This window comes from Globicephala melas, chromosome 5 (assembly GCF_963455315.2).
Source record: "Globicephala melas chromosome 5, mGloMel1.2, whole genome shotgun sequence".
Lineage (NCBI taxonomy): Eukaryota > Metazoa > Chordata > Mammalia > Artiodactyla > Delphinidae > Globicephala > Globicephala melas.
In genome coordinates, this window is record NC_083318.1 from 44,103 (window position 1) to 62,664 (window position 18,562).

Consider the following 18,562-nt stretch of genomic DNA (forward strand, 5'->3'; position numbering starts at 1 on the left):
CAGATCTCTGTATACTGTTTATGTGACTAACTGGACTCAGCCAGCACCTCCACTACCCCCACTGTAGGCCAGTCTGCTATGGTGTGAGCCTGGACTGTAAAACTATCCCAGCACTTCTCACCCAGAACCTGTCCAAACAGATCACGTTGCTCTGCTCTAGTCCCAACAGTCCTCCAGTGGCTTACACTCTGCCTCCTAACCCAGGCCTCAGGGTGCGTGGTCTTCCCCCGTTTGCCCTTCACCCTCATCTGAGCCGATTTCCCTCTTCCTGTGTGTTTATCCACGCAGATCACACCTAGCTCCGTTCCCCATGTGTGCTGCCCCCTTTCACCTTGGGGTTTTCGCAGTTTGCTGTGTTTTGCCCTGGAAAGCCTCACCTCACCTCACCTAGACAAAACTCCACCTTCACGCCTCAGCTCAAATGGCACTTCCACTGGAGGCTTTTTAAAAGCAATTGCCGTTACATTTTTCACAGAACTAGAACAAAAATTGCACAATTTGTATGGAAACACAAAAGACCCCGAACAGCCAAAGCAATCTTGAGAACGAAAAACGGAGCTGGAGAAATCAGGCTCCCAGACTACTATACTACAAAGCTACAGTAATCAAGACAGTATGGTACTGGCACAAAAACAGAAATGTAGATTAATGGAACAGGATAGAAAGTCCAGAGGTAAACCCACGCACATGAGGTCACCTTATCTTTGATAAAGGAGGCAAGAGTATACAAAGGAGAAAAGAAAGCCTCTTCAATAAGTGGTGCTGGGAAAAATGGACAGCTGCATGTAGAAGAATAAAGTTAGAACATTTTCTAACACCATACACAAAAATAAACTCTAAATGGATTAAAGACCTAAATGTAAGGCCAGACACCATAAAACTCGTAGAGGAAAATGGAGGCAGAACACTCTATGACATAAATCACAGCAAGGTCCTTTTTGACCCACCTCCTAGAGAAATGGAAATAAAAACAAAAATAAACAAATGGGACCTAATGAAACTTAAAAGCTTTTGCACTGCAAAGGAAACCATAAACAAGACCAAAAGACAACCCTCAGAATGGGAGAAAATATTTACAAACAAAGCAACTGACAAAGGATTAATCTCCAAATTTTACAAGCAGCTAATGCAGCTCAATATCAAAAAAACAAACAACCCAATCCAAAAAATGGGCAGAAGACCTAAATAGACATTTCTCCAAAGAAGACACACAGATTGCCAAAAAACACATGAAAAGATGCCCAACATCACTAATCATTAGAGAAATGCAAGTCAAAACTACAATGAGGTATCACCTCACACTGGTCAGAATTGCCATCATCAAAAAATCTACAAACAGTAAATGCTGGAGAGGGTGTGGAGAAAAGGGAACCCTCCTGCACTGTTGGTGGGAATGTACATTGGTACAGCCACTATGGAGAACAGTATGGAGGTTCCTTAAAAAACTAAAAGTAGAACTACCATGTGACCCAGCAATCCCACTACTGGGCATATACCCTGAGAAAACCATAATTCAAAAAGAGTCATGTACCACAATGTTCACTGCAGCACTATTTACAATAACCAGGACATGGAAGCAACCTAAGTGTCCATCGACAGAGGAATGGATAAAGAAGATGTGGCACAGATATACAATGCAATATTACTCAGCCATAAAAAGAAACGAAATTGAGCTATTTGTAATGAGGTGGATGGATCTAGAGTCTGTCATACAGAGTGAAGTAAGTCAGAAAGAGAAAAACAAATACCATATGGTAGCACGTCTAAAAAATCTAAAAAAAAAAAAAAATGGTTCTGATGAACCTAGGGGTAGGACAGGAATAAAGACACAAACATAGAGAATGGACTTGAGGACATGGGGAGGGGGAAGGGTAAGCTGGGATGAAGTGGACAGTAGCATTGACATATGTACACTACGAAATGTAAAACAGATGGCTAGTGGGAAGCAGCTGCATAGCACAGGGAGATCAGCTCGGTGCTTTGCAACCATCTACATGGGTGGGATTAAAGAGGGTGGGAGGGAGACGCAAGAGGGAGGGGATATGGGGATACACGTATGCATAGAGCTGATTCACTTTGTTATACATCAGAAACTAACACAACATTGTAAAGCAATTATACTCTAATAAAGATGTAAAAAAAAAAAAGAGGAAGAGTGACAAAAAGAAAACAGACATACAGAGAAATAAAAGGGACACATGCGAGACTGTGTCCTTTGAGTGACTGAGAGAGCGGCTAGCCTTAGTTCCTGTTAGCTTTCCAAAAGTTAAATCTCTCCTCTCTGCTCGTGGGTACTCAGTATCCATAAAATAAATTCTCTTTTCTGCTTTCAAAAATAAAAATAAAACAATTGTCATTAAATTCGTCTTGGATATATACATTGTATATCCAAACACTGGAGTACTTTGTAGCTGTTTTTAAAAAAGAAGGTGAAATACCTGTATGTTTTCTGTGGAAAGGGGTTCATGATACGTTATTAAGTGAAAAAAGCAAGTTGCAGAACTATCTATATAGTTTGTTGCCATTTTGGTAAAAAAAAAAAAAATACGTACTTTATGTATTTCTGATTGTACATATACGGATGAAAGGATACTCACCCAAAGTAACTGGTTACCTTTAGGAAGTAGAATTTTGGGGTGAAAGGCTTACATTTAAAAAAATCACTTCATTGAGGTAGAATTTTCATACAGTACAGTATAGTCCAGTTTGATGAGATTGACCGAGTATATACATGCATACGACTCCCACCTCGGCTCTGGGCCCTGATCCCCACCCGGGAGTGCTGGTGGCTGTCGCTGTTTTGCTGACTTGCTGAGGCTACTTCTAGAGAGTCTGTCTCTCCTGAAGTCCTGAAATAGACGCTCACTGATGTCTCTGCTTGTTGTGGTTTTTAATTCCTGGTTTTTTCAGCCACTCTTCCTGAGGGGCAGCCAGGCCGGGATGGCTGAGCAGTGAGCCAATGACTGGTCACAGGCTGTGCTTAAACACATTGTGGTGTGGCCTCCACTCTCTACAGGGGGTCTTTGTGTGGGGCTCCAGCCGTCAGCCACTCTTCAGGCAGTTTATGAGTCTTCCCTGACTCTCACTTTGTTTGAGCGGGGCCTGTGTTCAGCTGCAAGGACCAGGCAACTAGGCCCTCTCTGTTCTCCCCTGAGTGTACACTCACCCTGTGTGTGCACACAGCCTTCCAGATTCCAGGACCATGTGGGAGCTCACAGAAGCCTACTGCATCTGTCCCATTCCCCAGACCCCCTTTGCAGACTTTTTGCTGTGTCTTACTACAACCAGCATTGAAGCCTCAGGTAGCTGTGACGTTGGCCTTCCCTGTTTTCGCTTTGTCCCTGGCATGGGGCTTCTCCGTGGAGTGCTGGATCGGGCAGGCCCCTCCGGGTCCTCATGGCTGCGACATCACAGAACTGGGTGTGCGGGAGGGGAGCAGCCCAGGTTAAAACACCACAGGTACTATCAGTTCTTACCGAAATGCAGACGTGTTTTGGATAAGAACATTTCAATTTGTGTATATCTTCGTTGAGTTCAAAGTCTTGAAGGGGTTGTTTTTGACAGTTTTATCCAGTTTTATCGTTGCTCTTCAGGGAGAGGGTTTGCCAAGCTCCTCATTCTCAAAGTCCAAGATTAACTCATTTTTGCGTTACTTTGCTGTTAAAGAAGTCTTGGCAAAATTATTACACTTGTTAGCATTGTCCAGATTCCTCTATTTTCATTGCACGGGTCCCTGGATGCCAGCGTTGTGGGTTGTCAGCAAACTCCAGATCATGGAGACCCACGACCCATTTAGATTCTGCTAAAATGAGGGAGGTGGTTGACTTAGTTCTATAGCAGAAAGGTGTGAAGACATGTCGCACCCACCCGCTCCTCCAAGAAATTACGGGGCTGGGTGGGGCGAGGAGGTGGCCCCACCAGCATCCCTGGGCGAGTTTACTGTGAGGATTCCTCAGAGTTCCTGTTAGGGACCGCTTTCCTCCCTGGGTGTGTGGGAGGCTGCTCTTTCTCTCGGGCGGGGGGGTGGACAGTAGAATGACTGGGTTTCAGGATCAGTGTGCGGGGTTTGCTTGTCGCATGAAGCAGATCTGAAGCTTAGATGAGGACCTGATGGTGGGTTTGGGTATGCAGAGTGCATGCCACCCTTTGCCATTTGTTACATGTCTTACCATCCGTCACTGCTTTTTTGACCACAGCCCTCTAGCTACCCCACGGCCTTCTCCTTTGTCCTCTCGTCGGCTGAAATATGATCAGTTCTTCACTTACTGAGTTTGCTGGTTTTGCCAAGAATCTGTGTAGCTTTTCCCCCTTTGTCCTAATACTGGCCCAGCCTTCAGCACTGGTGTTGCTTTAGCTCTATGCTTGCCTCTTCCGTTCGTTGGAATCACCTTCTGTGCCTGTTCCCACGCTGTGCGTGGATTCTGTGGTCTGACCCCTGAATGCTTCTTTCTGCAGGCGTTGATGACAGGGAGCCTCCCCGGCTTCATCGATGTCGTCAGGAACCTCAATTCTCCCACACTGCTGGAAGACAACGTGATCACACGAGCAAAAGCAGCGGGGAAAAGAATCATCTTTTACGGAGACGAAACATGGGTGAAGTTATTCCCAAAGCATTTTGTGGAATATGACGGAACAACCTCTTTTTTTGTATCAGATTATACAGAGGTCAGTTTTTAAGAAAACTATATTCTATGAGACAGAGCCTGGTACCCTCTAACAGTGAGAGGCAACGTTGTTTTGTATGTGGCTTTTATCAGTATACTGAGAATAGTATGGAGAGATTGAAAAAATTGTTCCTCCCATAATCAGCTACAAGCCAGGACCATAAACCCTAATGCAAGTGTGAGCATAGTTCTCTGAGCCCAAAGCCCAGACCGGGTGAGCACCCACTGACGGGTACCGGGGGTCGGGAAGGGCTTCCCAGGAGGAGCCGCTCAGCCGGAGTTTTGACAGGTGAGTGGGGCCTTCGCAAGTGGACAGAACGGGGTGGCAGAGTCTGCGAGTCAGAGCCTGAGGTCCCCACGGTCTGCCTGGGATCCTGCCTTGCTGCTGTTCTCCTGCGAGGGCAGCAGCATGAGGGCAGACGTGAGCTGGGCGAGCCTACCTGCTGCGGAGGGCATCGGCCCTGTGCTGCGTGTGCAGCCTCCGGCAAGGAGGTTAGACACCCCCCCACCCCGCTCCGTGTTGGCCCTGGGCCAGAGGGAGGCCCGCAGGGCAAAGGCACCGTCTGAGCTGGAGTTGGATGGACCCGTTTGCTTGGCCCGGGGGAGCGCCTGCCGTCCTGTTACACCGACACCCTTTGCCAAAGCTGACCGTATAGACACAGCAGTCGCTGACCACCCTGTGTGCGACGGCTCAGAAGCACTTGTCTTTGTAGTAGACTCTCCAGGGGGAGGGAGGGGTCAGGGCTGACCTGGCTAGTGGCTCTGTCAGGGGCTGTGTGGCTGGGAACTGCTGAGTGTGTGCCTCTTTTTTCCCCAAACAGCCTTCTCGTAGGACACAGGCAGACGCCCCCAGCTTCACCCCGCTGGTTTCTTGAACTCTGGGCACTGTCCTGTCTTAGCTAACTGCCTTAGCCCTCACTTGCCTCATAACAGCGTGACACCCATTTAACTTGGTTATCTGGTCAGCTTTAGTTTCAGCTCCGGTAGTGATCCTGAAGAATTGTTTTGTGAGAACAGCCTTTGTTTGTTTAAGTTATAATATGTTCTATCCATAACTTAGAGACATAAAAACAATATTAGTGAAAGCTTAATCTAATGCAAATATTTTTTAAGACAGTTTTTATTTTGGGGGCTGCTTTGTTTGGTGTTTTGGTTTTGGTTTTGGTCTTTTCAAACTCCCATGAGTCCTAGTACCTGAAATAAGCCCGTAGGTTTTAAATGACCATATCACTTTTCCTTGAAGAGTGAACACCGGGGAAATCAGGGAGGCTATTCATATGCACTCTTTTTCCCTTTAAAGGTGGATGATAATGTTACAAGACATTTGGATAAAGTATTAAAAAGGCGGGATTGGGATGTGTTAATCCTCCACTACCTTGGGCTGGACCACATCGGCCACATTTCTGGGCCCAACAGCCCGCTGATCGGGCGCAAGCTCAGTGAGATGGACAGCGTCCTGCTGAAGATCCACACCTCGCTGCTCTCAGAGGTGGGCCTAGAATGTCAAGGTGCCAGTGTTTCCTAGAAGAAATGTAGCTTCTACAGTGAACTGGGGTGACCTTGTGTGAGCTTCATACCTACCATCACTCAAGCAGCCTTCGCCTACAGAGCACGTGCCGTGTGCCGGGCACCGTACCCAGCAGCCCTGCGGAATAGCGGCTCTTAATATCTCTACCTGTTCATCCAGCTCATGTTTCCTGGAGGCCTTCTCTGTCGCTGTTGTCTGGGCATTTGTGGAGCTTAATCTCTAGCCAGGAGGGGAGAACAGGAAGCATAATCAATGAGCACATAAGTATTCTAGACAGTGGCCGGTGCCGTAGCAGAACGTAGGGCAGGAGGAGGGCGCAACGTCGGAGGGAAAGGCTGTAATTTTAAACTGCGTGGTCAGAGCAGTCGTCCTTAAGGACGTGGGGACGTGAGCCGAGACTTGAAGGGCAGGGGTGCCGCCGCGCCGTCTGTGAAGGTGTATGCCAGGTGCAGAAGCAGCAAGGGCAAGTCAGGGCCTGTCAGGTACATGCAGGGGCAGCAGAAGCCACTGGCCAGAGCCCCAGGGGCCAGGGGCAGCTCTGTTTGGCAGATAAGGAGCCTAGGGCATGAAGAGCAGTGTGCCCGGGCGCCCATAGCTTGCAAACGGCAAGGACAGAAGCCAAACCCTGATTCTCTGCCCCGAGAGGCCTAACACAACCCTCCTGTGCTCCGTGACCTCCATGTGATTCCGTTTGTTTTCTTTATGACATTACTCGACGTTGACCCTGCGATCTGACTATAAGCTCATAGGTTAAAAAGAAAAGAAAAGAAAAATTTAGGAAGAGCTACTGTTCACAAAGTAAAGCTGAAATCTGAGAACACATGATCTTCTCCCCAGGCTGGGTTCGGCTGAAATGTATTTCCTTTACCTTCTAGGAGAGAGAGACTCTGTTACCCAATCTGCTGGTTCTTTGTGGTGATCATGGCATGTCTGAAGCTGGAGGTCACGGAGCCTCTTCTGTGGAGGAAGTAAACACCGCTATGATCTTAATCAGCTCTGCATTTGAAAGGAAACCTGGTGAGAATTTGGGAATGTTTAACACTTTAAAACTGTACTTTATTTCTTCGCTTTCTGTAGTTTGATTTTAATTTTAAAAACCATTTAACCATTTTTGGAAGCTGTGTAAGTTTGGAAAAAACCCTGAACGATGCGAGAATGAAAAATAACGGGACAAGGGCCAGTCAGGATTTGGAGTTCACGTTTCTTGCCGATTCTTAAAATACAAATGTTCTTTTTGGGAATTGTGTGCTATGAGTGTCACCGCCTCGATATCTGGAACTGTTAGTAAAGAGTGCCAGTGGCTTAGAGACATCTGAAGTGCATGTATGACTGGGAGAAACATAAAAATTTTAAGTTAAGAAGCAGTATCCGTTATCTGAGACTGTATGTTGAACAGCAACGTCAGCGAGAACCACAGGAGCAGGACTGAGTAGGACTGAGGGCCCGCGTTCGGCACTCAGACACGGCGCAGCTCTCCAGCCCAGACACGCCGGTGCCCTCGACCAGCACGGACGTGTGCACAGCCTCTGCCCCCTCACGTCGTCACACGCAGGCAGCCGGCTCACCAGCTGTTGCCACACTGGACGCTCTGGCTTCTCTCGGGTGACCCTTCAGCACCGCTCGGCAGTGCTCACCCCTAGTCCTGGGACCTCCACGTTTCTGGTCTCCCTCTCCCTCTCCCTCTGCTGTCCAGTCTTCTTTGCTGGCTTAGCCTCCTTGCCCTGGCCTTTGTTCTGGACTGCCTTTGTTTCATTCTGCGTTCACTCCTGAGATGATCTCAGCCACTCCCATGGTTTCAAATGCCATGAATAGGCTCACACGTGTCAGATTTGTCCCTCCAGCTGTCTCCCCTTTTCCAGCCTCCAGACTGTCTACTCCACTGCCTGCTGATGCCTCCGCCTGGATCTTCCACAGGCAGAGCAAACGCGACTTCACCTGCAATCTGCCCTCCCTGTTTCCCCGTCAACAGATGGCGCCGTTCGCGCGGCTCTTCAAGTTGGAAACGTGGGCGTCCACCTCGATCTGCCCTCCCTGCTCCTCGCATGAGCCCAACCGCCTGGCTCCCAGCGCCCACACGTGCCACCTTTCAGTAGCTGAACCTCGGATACAGTGAAACTCCCGCGTGAGACTTCTCGCCTCCCTCACGGCTTTGTCTTGAGCCACGTCCTTCACTACTCGCTGAATCCTGACCTCTCCCGCAGGTCCTCCAAGTGATAACTCTTCCTCACGCGCCCGACCCCGTGCTCCTCAGCCCCTCAGCCTGCTCATACGCTCGTCCTTGGTCTCAGCCAAAAATCCAAACCACCTTCCTTCCGGTCGTCTCACAGTGCTCGTGTATTCTGCCGTCATCCTTCGCGTGGTTTGTAATCACAGCCTGAATCGTGTGGTTGCGTCCATCTCTCTCCTTGCTGTGCGCTACACTTGGGCAGAGCAGAGTCTGTTTTATTCATCACTGTATGCCTTGGGTCTCAACACTGCCTGGCATTTGGTGGGCGCTGAAAATATTTATCGAGTGAATGAGTCTTCCACTTGAGTAGGGATTGGTTGGGGAAGAAGCTCCACCTGTTTCCTTTTGTCTTTTTACAGCACTGCCTCTTGGGTGTCTGACCTCCTAAGGTGTAAGTTTTTGGCTCTTGTAACCTGAGCCTTTCCTGGGTGCCCAGCTGGAGCCTGCCTTCCAGTGAGTGCACGCAGTGCCCATCAGAGCACTGGCCTCCATACACCCAGCTTTCCCGCTCTGCACGCCCAAAGCAGGGTCCCGTGGGGCTCCTCTACCTCAGTGAGAGCCCCAGGCCAGAAACACATCCATCTGTCCACCCATGCAGCAGAGGGGTACTGAGCGCCCACGGTAGGCTAGGCGCTGTGCTGGCACTACAGACAGGGAGCTTATAGTCTGGGGGGAGAAGAGACAACTAAGCTGACATGCTTTTATTACAGGGATGTTAGCGTTATTTTTAACTAAAGTGCTGATGTTTCATTGCTCAGATGGGTATTTAAGGATCTCCTCCCTGGGAGGCCTGACACATCTTCAGATAGGAAGGGCCAGGGCAGCTGTGCATAGGAACTGCCTGCATGGGCTGCTCACGCGGCTGACCTCAGTGCCAACAGTGAGTCTGAGCTCTTTCTTATTTTGTTTACTTGTTTGTTTGCTTTAAGGGTAGTTATATTGTCTTGTCATCACGCTTATTTTTTGAGCCTTTTAGTTCATTCAGAGTTGGTTAGCCATCGTCATTGTCAATTTTGGGACATATCACCTCTTTAGTGGTCACCACCACTTCCCCCAACCCAGTAACACACCCACCCCAGCCACCGGCAATCACTCATCTACCTGTCTCTACAGAGTTGCCTCTTCTGGGCATTCCATGTAATAAATGTAGTGTCTAAATGGTCTTTTAATAAATGGACCATGTAGTAAATGGTCTGTGTGACCAACTTCTTTCACTAGGGTAATGTTTTCAAGGTTCATCCACGTTGTAGCAGGTGTCAGGACCTCATTCCTTTCTGTTGCTGAGTAATATTCCGTTGTACAGATGCACCACATTTGTCCATCCATCCGTCCATCAGGTGATGGATATTTGGGTTGTTGCTACTTTTTGGCTATTATGAATGATGCTGTAGATAACATTTATGAACAAGTTTCTGTGTGGACATGTATTTTCTTATGGTGTCATTTCCTTTCTCTAGTACAGCTTCGCTTCTCTTCACCTGTGCTGTTGTTGTCAGATACATTCCATTTCTATATGTTGTAGGCTGACAACATATATATACACACACACACACACACACACGTATGGTTTTATATATACGTATATATGGTTCTATATAATTGCTTTGAAATTTAAGAGAAAAAATGTATTTATGCTGTCTTTTATAACTGTATTACAATTTCTGGTACTCTTTGCTTTTTTTTTTTTTTAAACTGGATCCAGATTACCATCTGGAGTCACTAGCTTTCAGCCTGAAGAGCTTCCTTCAGGGTTTCTCGTAAGGCAGGTTTGCTAGCGATGAACTGTCGTTTTTGCTTTTTTAGTCTGTGGATGTCTTCATTTCACCTTGACTTTTTGAAAGGTCATTTTGCTGGATGTAGGATTCTTGGTTGACTGGTCTTTTTCTTTCAGCTCTTTGTATGTGCTGTCCTACTGCCTTCTGGCCTCTGTGGTTTCTGATGAGAAATCAATCATTAATCTAATTAGGGTCCCTTCTTTCCCTCCTTGTCTTTCAACATTTTTATTACGTCCGTTAGTTTGTGTTTGTCCAACTTGGAGTTCATCGAGCTTCTTAGATGTGTCAGTTTGATGTTTCCCATCAAATTTGGAAGATTTTTGGTCTGTTTCTCAGGTCGCATAATTTTTATCAGTCTGTCTTTAAATTTGCTGATTCTTCTGCCAGTTGAAAATCTCCTGCTGAGCGTTTACAGTGAATGTTTCATTTTAGTTACTATATTTCCCAACTTCAGTTTCCCTCTGGTTCGTTATAATCCCTGCCCCTCTGTTGCTAATCTCTATTGGATGGCGCGCTGCCATCACACCTCCCTTTACTTCTTTACGCGTAGTTCCCTTTGGTCCTTTGAATGCATTTACGATGACTGCTTGGAAGACTTTGTCTGTTAGCTCTGACATCTGGGCCCTTCCCAGGAAGAGTCTGTTGCCTGCTTTTTCTTCTCTTTGAATTATACTTTCCTGTTTCTTGGCATAATTGCTTGGAGTTTTTGATGAAAACTGAACATTAAATACTATATTGCAGTAACTCTAGCTACTGCTCCCCTCCCCTCCAAGGGCCTGTCGTCATTGTTTGCGTGTCCGTTTGTTGAGTACCTTGGCTGGACTGCTCCAGGGAAGCTTTGACCCCCACTTGTAAAGTCTGCTGTCGTTCCCGTGAGGGCGCCGCGCCCTGGGAGCCAGCGGAGCTCTGTGACGGTCACTTTCTGTGGCGGCGGCTCTAAGTTGTTGCCTCTCTTGCTGCCACACCCACCCAGCTGTTGGCTCCCCTCATTGCAGGATGATTGCTGTCTCGTTTTCGACAATTTATAATCAATGTGCTCTGCGGTCTGGTCTCATCCTATTTGGGCCACTTTGCAGAAGTCATTTCGAGGCCAGTCTTTGAGTCTCTTCTGATGCCAGGGGAGCCCTTCTTAGCTGTCTTTTCTCCCTGATCCTCTCTGGTAAACTTCCAGCTGGCCTGTGGTTTAACCTGTTGCTCTCATGAAGCTGCCAGCTTCCTCTTAGTTGCTTACCTCCAAAACCTTCATAGTTTTCAAGAGCATCCTTAGGCTTGAATTCCCCACATTCTTTTTAAAGTAATGTCAGTTCTTGTTGATACGTCTCTAAGTCTCTTTTAATTTATATGTCTCCCTCCCCATCCTCTTTTATTATGATTATCTGTTGAAGAACCTGGTCGGTTGTCCTGTGGAGTCTCTCTCTGCATTGTCTGCTAACATGTCCTTTGCTCATCCGGTAAATCCCACCTGACCTGGAGTCATGAGCAGATTCAGATCCTGTTGGTTCGGTTGGTTTGGACCAGACTCTTGCTAGCAGGAGGCACAGAGTGTCCGACTTGTCTGCTGTGTGGTGATGTCAGTAGCCACTGATGACCACCTAGGGCCACTAATTCACTAGAGGTTACAAATAGTGATGTTTTAATTCTGTAAGTCCTTTTTTTTTTTTTCACTAATTAGCCAAAATAATTCAGTAAAGAGAATCTTCCCCCATCTACTTTTTGGTTACCCAGCATTACCATTTATATAAGAGAGAGGAGGTCACTGATGGCTTATTCTTCCCAATGAATTCCCAGTTTCAAATCAGTGAATTAGTTCACTATGAGTTCACTAGCGTGCTTCAACTATGACCAATTAGTTTTTATTTTTATTTTTGGGACATTTTGAACTCATGGATTTAAGCTTGTTTCAATTCACTATAGATACTATTTAATATTATCTAATATTCCATTTGTCCCATCTTTGGGAACTGGGAACATCTTCAGATGACCTCCTGAGTCCTTCTGACCTTACAGTCCCAGAGGCCTTAGTATCTCTGAGGGCTCTGTTGCTGTCTAGTCCGAGCAGGTGTCCCAGCCGCTTGTGCACAAGCCCTTCCCTGGACCTGAAATCAGCTGCTTCTCCAAGATGCCCTGGTTCCTTTCAGTGGAAAGGGGTCTTTGAGGACCACCGTCTCACAACTAGCAGTGCTCATGCATACTGGCTTACTCATTTCTGTACAAAGTGAGGAAATCTCTTTAAAATAAAATTGATCTTGAGTTCGTATTGATAACTTGCCCTTCACTTCACTGCTGTAAAATTACCTCCTGAGATCTTTCACCTGTGCTGTCTTCCTCCCGAGCTTAGAATCCCGGTTGTCAGTACCCTCGGATCTGACGGAGTATCGTGTGAGGCCCTCAGTGGTCTCAGCACAAGACCATCACTAATATCAGAGCAGAAGCAATTTAAGGTGGGGTTTTTGTTTTGGGTTTTGTTTTGTTTCAGATCAAAGCACCTAATGTAAGAAAATTCTAGAAGGAAACAAATAATAATGTTGGGTGGAAATGTTCTCCTGAGTGAACCCGGAAGCCATCAGTAAATGGTTGGTCAAGAAAAGGTTAATACATCTCATCAAATTAAAAAGAAAAATTGTATACAACCAGAAATTGCCACAATCAAAGTAAAAGCTTTATAAACTCACACTAGAGTGTCTAAGAGACTTGCACCGGCACTGCCTGTCCCGGGTAGACTCTCCTGGTGACCCCCCAGCCCCCAAGACCTGCACTGTAGCTTCTGAGGTCTGTGGGCCAGCTGCTCTCTTTACAGATGACAAAATTCTGAGTTTCTTATCCAAAGCCTCCCACTGGATGGTGGCACAGCAGGAGCCTGAGCCCAGTGTCCTGACGTCACACCCGTTCTCCTGGCAGGAATTCGGAGGCTGGCCAGCCACTGCTGGCCTTGGACTTGTTGGTAGGCGGTGTCTCGCCTGTCAGAGTTGGTTATGGAACTTGGCCCGGCTGGACCCAGCCTTGTTCTGCTCTCCCCAGTAGAGGCACCTGCTGCTGCTCAGGATGCGTGGAGAAGTCTGCATCAGCTTCCCTGTGGGGCTGCGTGGACTGCTCTGACTGCAGCGGGGCAGGGCCGCCAGAGATCCACCCTCACCCTCGTTCAGCAGGGTGACCGTTGACCTCACCAAAGTGAACATCCCTCGGCATCCACCCCACGCTGTGAAACGCGCGGTGTCGAGTTTCCTGCGTTAGCGCCTCTCCCGCGTATTGTGTGCTGCTTTTTGGGGAAGCACCAGGCCCCGCAAAAAATGAGGATTCAGTGTTTTTACTGACGTGGAAAACAACGGTGTGGTTTCCGTCTGAATCTACACAGGACGGTTTGAAGAGATGGGTGGTTTGACTTACTTTACTTGTAGAAGGTCAAATGGAGGAGTGACCACCAGCACATGTGTCCTAGGGCCTGTCACTCAAGCTGTCTTCTTTTTTCTAGGTGACGTCAGACGTCCAAAGTATATTCAACAGACTGATTTGGCTGCAACGCTATCAATAGGGCTTGGTCTGCCGATTCCAAAGAGCAGCGTCGGCAATCTCATATTCCCAGTTGTAGAAGGAAAGCCAATGAGGGAACAACTGAGATTTTTACATTTAAATACAGTACAGCTTAGCAAGTTGTTGCAGGAGAATGTTCCATCATATAAAAAAGGTAAGCCGCTTAGCAGCTGCTAACATCTCTTATGCTGTGTGTGTGTTTCCATCGCGCCTGATGTCCCCGTGGTGTGCACCACAGCAGTCTTTGACGGTGTGTTCCTTTTCATTAGAACCCTGACTGTCACCATTAGCAACACCCACAGATGCAACCATGTAAGTCAAAATCTTTCATAAATTTACTTATTCAGCAAGTGCTGAATTTTTTTCACTAAGTTCCTGTTTGGCCAGGGGCTGTTGGAAGGACTAGAGACACAGCAGGAGGAGAGCTCTGCCCTCGTGGAGCTTATCATCCAGAGCGGGGGAGAGAGGAAAGCAACGACAGATGTCAGATAGTGATGGGCACCTTAGGAAGAGGCTCAACCAGGGAAGGATGCAGGTGGGCGAGGGCCACCGGGGCAGGTTGGCCTGGGAGGGAGCCTTGTGGCAGACGCAGAGTCTTGTGGTGGGGATGTGCCTGCACAGTCAAGGAGTGACCGGGGGCCCGAGTGGCTGGAACTGGCAGAAGGCAGAAGGAGATGAGGGCTGAGGGCTGAGGGCCTTTTGGACATTGAAGGGGTTCTCACTTCCTTTCTGAGTAAGTGGGGAGCTCCTGCAGGGTGTTGTGCAGAGCTGAAACCTTCCACTTGCATTTTCAGAGGCTCTCTCAGGCGCCCGTGTGGAGGGCTGTGTTGTGCTGCAGCAGAGCCAGGAGGCTGGTGCGCTACTTCAGTGCAAGGGGAGGGAGCGAGGGCCCAGGCAGTGGGATCCGGGACAAATGGTTGGTTCTGGATCTGCTTTGAAGGTAGGATTGGCTGATGCACTGGATGTGAGGTGAAGCAATCCAGTGACATAAGGAACAACTTGGGGTTTGCAGCTGAACGGTGAAAGGATGCAGTGAGCGTCACTGAGGTGGGGAAGGCTGTGGGAGGAGCGGGCTTGCAAGGCAGGGTGCTTGTGTGTATGCTGGGGGGCTGGGGCGGGGTCAGTGTCCACGAAGCCAATAAAGAAAGAATTTCAGGAAGGAGAGAGTGAGCATGTGTGTTGAATGGGGTTCGAGGTAAAATAAAATGAGGAATTGAGGGGACTTCCCTGGCGGTCCAGGGGTTAAAACTCCACACCTCCACTGCAAGGGGCATGGGTTCAATCCCTGGTCCGGGAGCTAAGATCCCGCAAGCCACGCGGCGTGGCCAAAAATAAAATGAGGAACTGAGAACCGTCCGCTCATACGGCAGGTGAGGTCTCAGCAACTTTGCTGACAGAGCGGTTCACGTGGAGACAGCCTGGCTGGCGTGGGTGCAGGTGAGGACCAGGGACAGGGCAACGGTCTGGCATCTGAGGTGGATGGGGCCCGAGCGGGGTGTGTCCTTAGTTTTAAGGACTGCGAGAAACTAGAGGTGTTTATATCTCTTTTTTTTTTTTTTTTTTTTTTTTGAGGGTGTTTATATCTTGGTAGGACAGCTCCCCAGGACCATACTTTCAATCAGTTTACTCTGACCCATCCAGGGACGTCAAGGCTAATGTTTGACGCTGGGGCTGGGGCTCGCTGGGAAATGCAGAGGAGGTCACCTCCCAGTTTGAGGCAACATTTGATGGGATGTTGGCAGGTCTGCCTACTTGAAGTGGTGGGGTACTGCCCAGTGGAGTGAACGCCTGTGAGTTTGGGGGGAGATGTAAACTGACCGTGAGTTGGTTGTGGAAGACACACCCTGCCATCGGGGAGTGGTTGGGAACCAGATGTCCTGAGTGGCAGGAGGGCATGGGGAGCACAAGCTCTTAGATCGTGAGACAGCCCGGCCAGCAGCTCTGTCAAAGGTGAGGCCCGACCACTGTGCACATTTCAGTGCAGACCAGAGGCAAATAGCGTATGAGTTTGGTAGCTTTTGCAAATCCGTTGTTGTTGGTAGTGTGTGTCCTTTCTCCTATACCAACAACTAATAAAAATGAAACCCAGAAAACGGTGGGGTCGTTTGCTTATTTCAGGGATAGCAGGGTAGGGAGGATTGAGCACTGCAGTGGCTGTGGCCGTAATGAGCCTGTGAAATGAACAGAGGCCAGTCCCCGGAACGAGAAAGCACCCCCAGGCCTTCACACCCCCATCCGGGATGTCAAGGCCTGCCATGATATCCACCCCAGTCTGATGCAACTCGCTCGTCTGACCACTTTTTGGTCGTAGTGGGGGCTGTTATCACCTTTGGACCTTTGCGTGTGCTCTTCCTACTGATTGGATGCTGTTGTGCCTGTTCCACAGGTTAGTTCCTGGGCATCCTTTACATTTTAGCTTCACTGTCAGACCTCCCTTGTCCCCCACACTCAACCCCATTCTTAAGTCAGTTCCCTTTCCGTTACCAAGGGTCTCTCACCGTTCCGTCTATAGTATATTTTCCCTCCGTAGTATTTTTCACTATTTGTAGTTTCATGCATGTGTGACAACCCTGCTGGATCACAGACCCACATTGTCAGGACCTATTCTGACGCATCTAGCATGTAGTCAGTGTTCAGCCCATTTTTCTTTGGACGCATGCACAGGTGCGCCCGTGTCTCTGGGACTCTAGGCGGTGGGGTGCAGACGCAGGTGCCTCCGTGTCTTTGACTTTGGGGTGTAGCGAGTATGGGTACCAGCTTGGATGCAGACTTAGACCCCAGCTCTCACCTGCCTGCCCATGAGCGGGTGTCTGCGTTGCCTCCTCTCTGAAATGGGTGTCTAACCTTTCCAGTCCCATAGGTCACTGGGAGAGGACCTGAGTGAGGGCTTAGGGTCATGCCTGCCACCAGCACTTGGTACAGGTCAGCTGGCTCCAGCAGCAGTGGTGGGGCTGCAGGCATCGGGGCCCATGCTCAGGGGTTGTGCCGTGAGGATGCCGGGCTGTGATCAGGGAAGGCAGGGTGGGGGCACTGCTGGTGGGCTGGGCCAAGGCCCCTGAAAGGCATGGCCCAGACCACCTTGGAACAGCTCTGCTTGAAGTTGAAAGAGCATGTTACGTACCAGGGAGTCTCGGGAGAGAAGTTCTTGCTCAGCCGACCAGCCGAGTTACAGTTGAGTCTGGTCCAGCCCTGAAAGGAAGGAAGGCAAGACCCCTGGCCTTGGGCGGCATGCCACTGTCGTCCCCAGTGGGGAGCCGGCTGCAGCCGGGGCTGGGCTCCATCCACGAGCCATCACGCAGCCCTGGCTTTATGTCGGCCGTGGACCATTCAGCCGGTGTGGTGCATGGGAGACATAGCTCAGCGTTGTGGTAGGAGGGCGGGGAGACTGCCACCCCTTCCCAAAGAAGACTGGTGAAGAAGGGAAGCAGGTGAAAGAGGGCCGCTGGCAGTGAGAGGCAGGAGGGGCCGGCCTGCCTCGGGAAGGGGCACGCGGTGGAGCGGGTGTCAGGCCCCTGCCTGCCCCGTCCTCACCCAGAGCGTGAGGGTCGGAAGGATTTTGTAGAACTGAGGGCTCTCATGCAGTGCATTCCTGGGACGTTTTATACTGCACCTTGAGGAAGAAGAGTGGAGAGAGAGAAGCGGGAGGAGGCGGCAAGCGGGAGGCGGAGAAGGCGGGGCTGAGCAGCAGGCAGACGCTGCTGTCCGTGGCGTGCACCGAGGGCTGGCGGGCAGGAGGGACGGCAGAGGACAGGCTGGCTTCATCCGCTGTTGGGGTTTTACCGGAGGTGTTGGCAGCCACCCCCACCCCCGGAGTTCATCTTGGTTAGGTGTCAGGCTCTGCCATGTGCCGTGAATAACTGAGCACTCTGAGATTACAATTACACATGTGCGTGCATGTCGGTGATATGTGTGTGTTGCCTTTTCTTCTCGGCAGAGCCTGGGTTTGAGCAGTTTAAAGTGTCCGAAAGGTTGCACGGGAACTGGGTCAGACTGTACTTGGAGGAGAATAGCTCAGAAGTCCTTTCCAACCTGGGAAGCAAGGTTCGCAGGCAGTACTTGGACGCGCTGAGGGCCCTGAGCCTGTCCCTGAGCAGACAAGCAGCCCAGTATGACGTCTACTCCATGGCGGTGGGGACCGTCCTGGTCCTGGAGGTATGGCTGCCTGTGCAGTGTCGCGGCTCCGCTGTTAAACTGGGCACCTAGCTTGGCCGGGATTGGGTAGTTTAAAGGACGTAGCAAGTTGCTAGAAAAGCGAAGGGAGAGCCCCCTGCGTGGTGGAGTCGCGGACGCCACCGCTGCTTCCTGTTGCAGGTCCTCGCGCTGCTTCTGCTCAGCGGCCCCCGGGCACTGAGCGGCAAGGCCGAGCTGGACGTCCCTCTGCCGTCGCCCGCGTTCTCTCTGCTCTGTTACCTGCTGGCCCTGGGCCTCGTAGCGCTCCACGTCACCGTGTGCACCTCCGCAGGCGGAACGTGCTACCTGTGCAGCCTCCCGTGGCTGATGGCAGGCGGAGTGATGGTGCTGATTTCCACACTGCTCTGCGCAGTCCTGTCTGCCCTCACCGGGATGTTTGCCGCCGGAAAGCGTCTGAGTAAGGTAAGGCCGGCTTTCCAGATAGGCTGTTCTTGTTCCTCCAGCTGATGAGACACGGGTTAAGCCCCTGGTGCGTACCAGGCATGATGCTGATGGGAGCCGAGGAAAGGGCCCACCCTTCATGGGAGCCGACAGGACGTGCTCACAGTGGCTGGTCTCCCGGGTCCCTGGGCATCCCGACTTGACACGCTCAGACCTGTGCTATGAGGTCTCATGCCTTCCTTCTCAGTTAGAAAGACAGCGTCCCTGG

General features: G+C 49.7%; 1 protein-coding gene across 5 annotated transcripts in view; it reads left to right on the forward strand.

Moving 5' to 3' along the window:
- The window catches only part of PIGG (phosphatidylinositol glycan anchor biosynthesis class G (EMM blood group)), a 43,519-nt gene that overhangs the window by 4,285 nt on the left and 20,672 nt on the right, over nt 1-18,562 (forward strand). For 3 of the 5 annotated variants that reach the window (XR_004038185.2, XM_030851551.2, XM_060298830.2), the window contains 6 exons: nt 4,456-4,665; nt 5,965-6,153; nt 7,068-7,209; nt 13,664-13,876; nt 17,657-17,874; nt 18,034-18,315. Coding sequence is in view for 4 of the 5 variants with exons in the window: in XM_030851551.2 (XP_030707411.1) it covers nt 4,456-4,665; nt 5,965-6,153; nt 7,068-7,209; nt 13,664-13,876; nt 17,657-17,874; nt 18,034-18,315 (1,254 nt within the window). In the remaining variant the exon portion in view is untranslated. Of the gene's footprint in view, nt 1-2,045; nt 3,460-4,455; nt 4,666-5,964; nt 6,154-7,067; nt 7,210-7,605; nt 8,552-13,663; nt 13,877-17,656; nt 17,875-18,033; nt 18,316-18,562 lie in introns of those variants that run through there. The other 2 variants (XM_060298829.2, XM_060298831.1) reach the window with 2 other exon arrangements.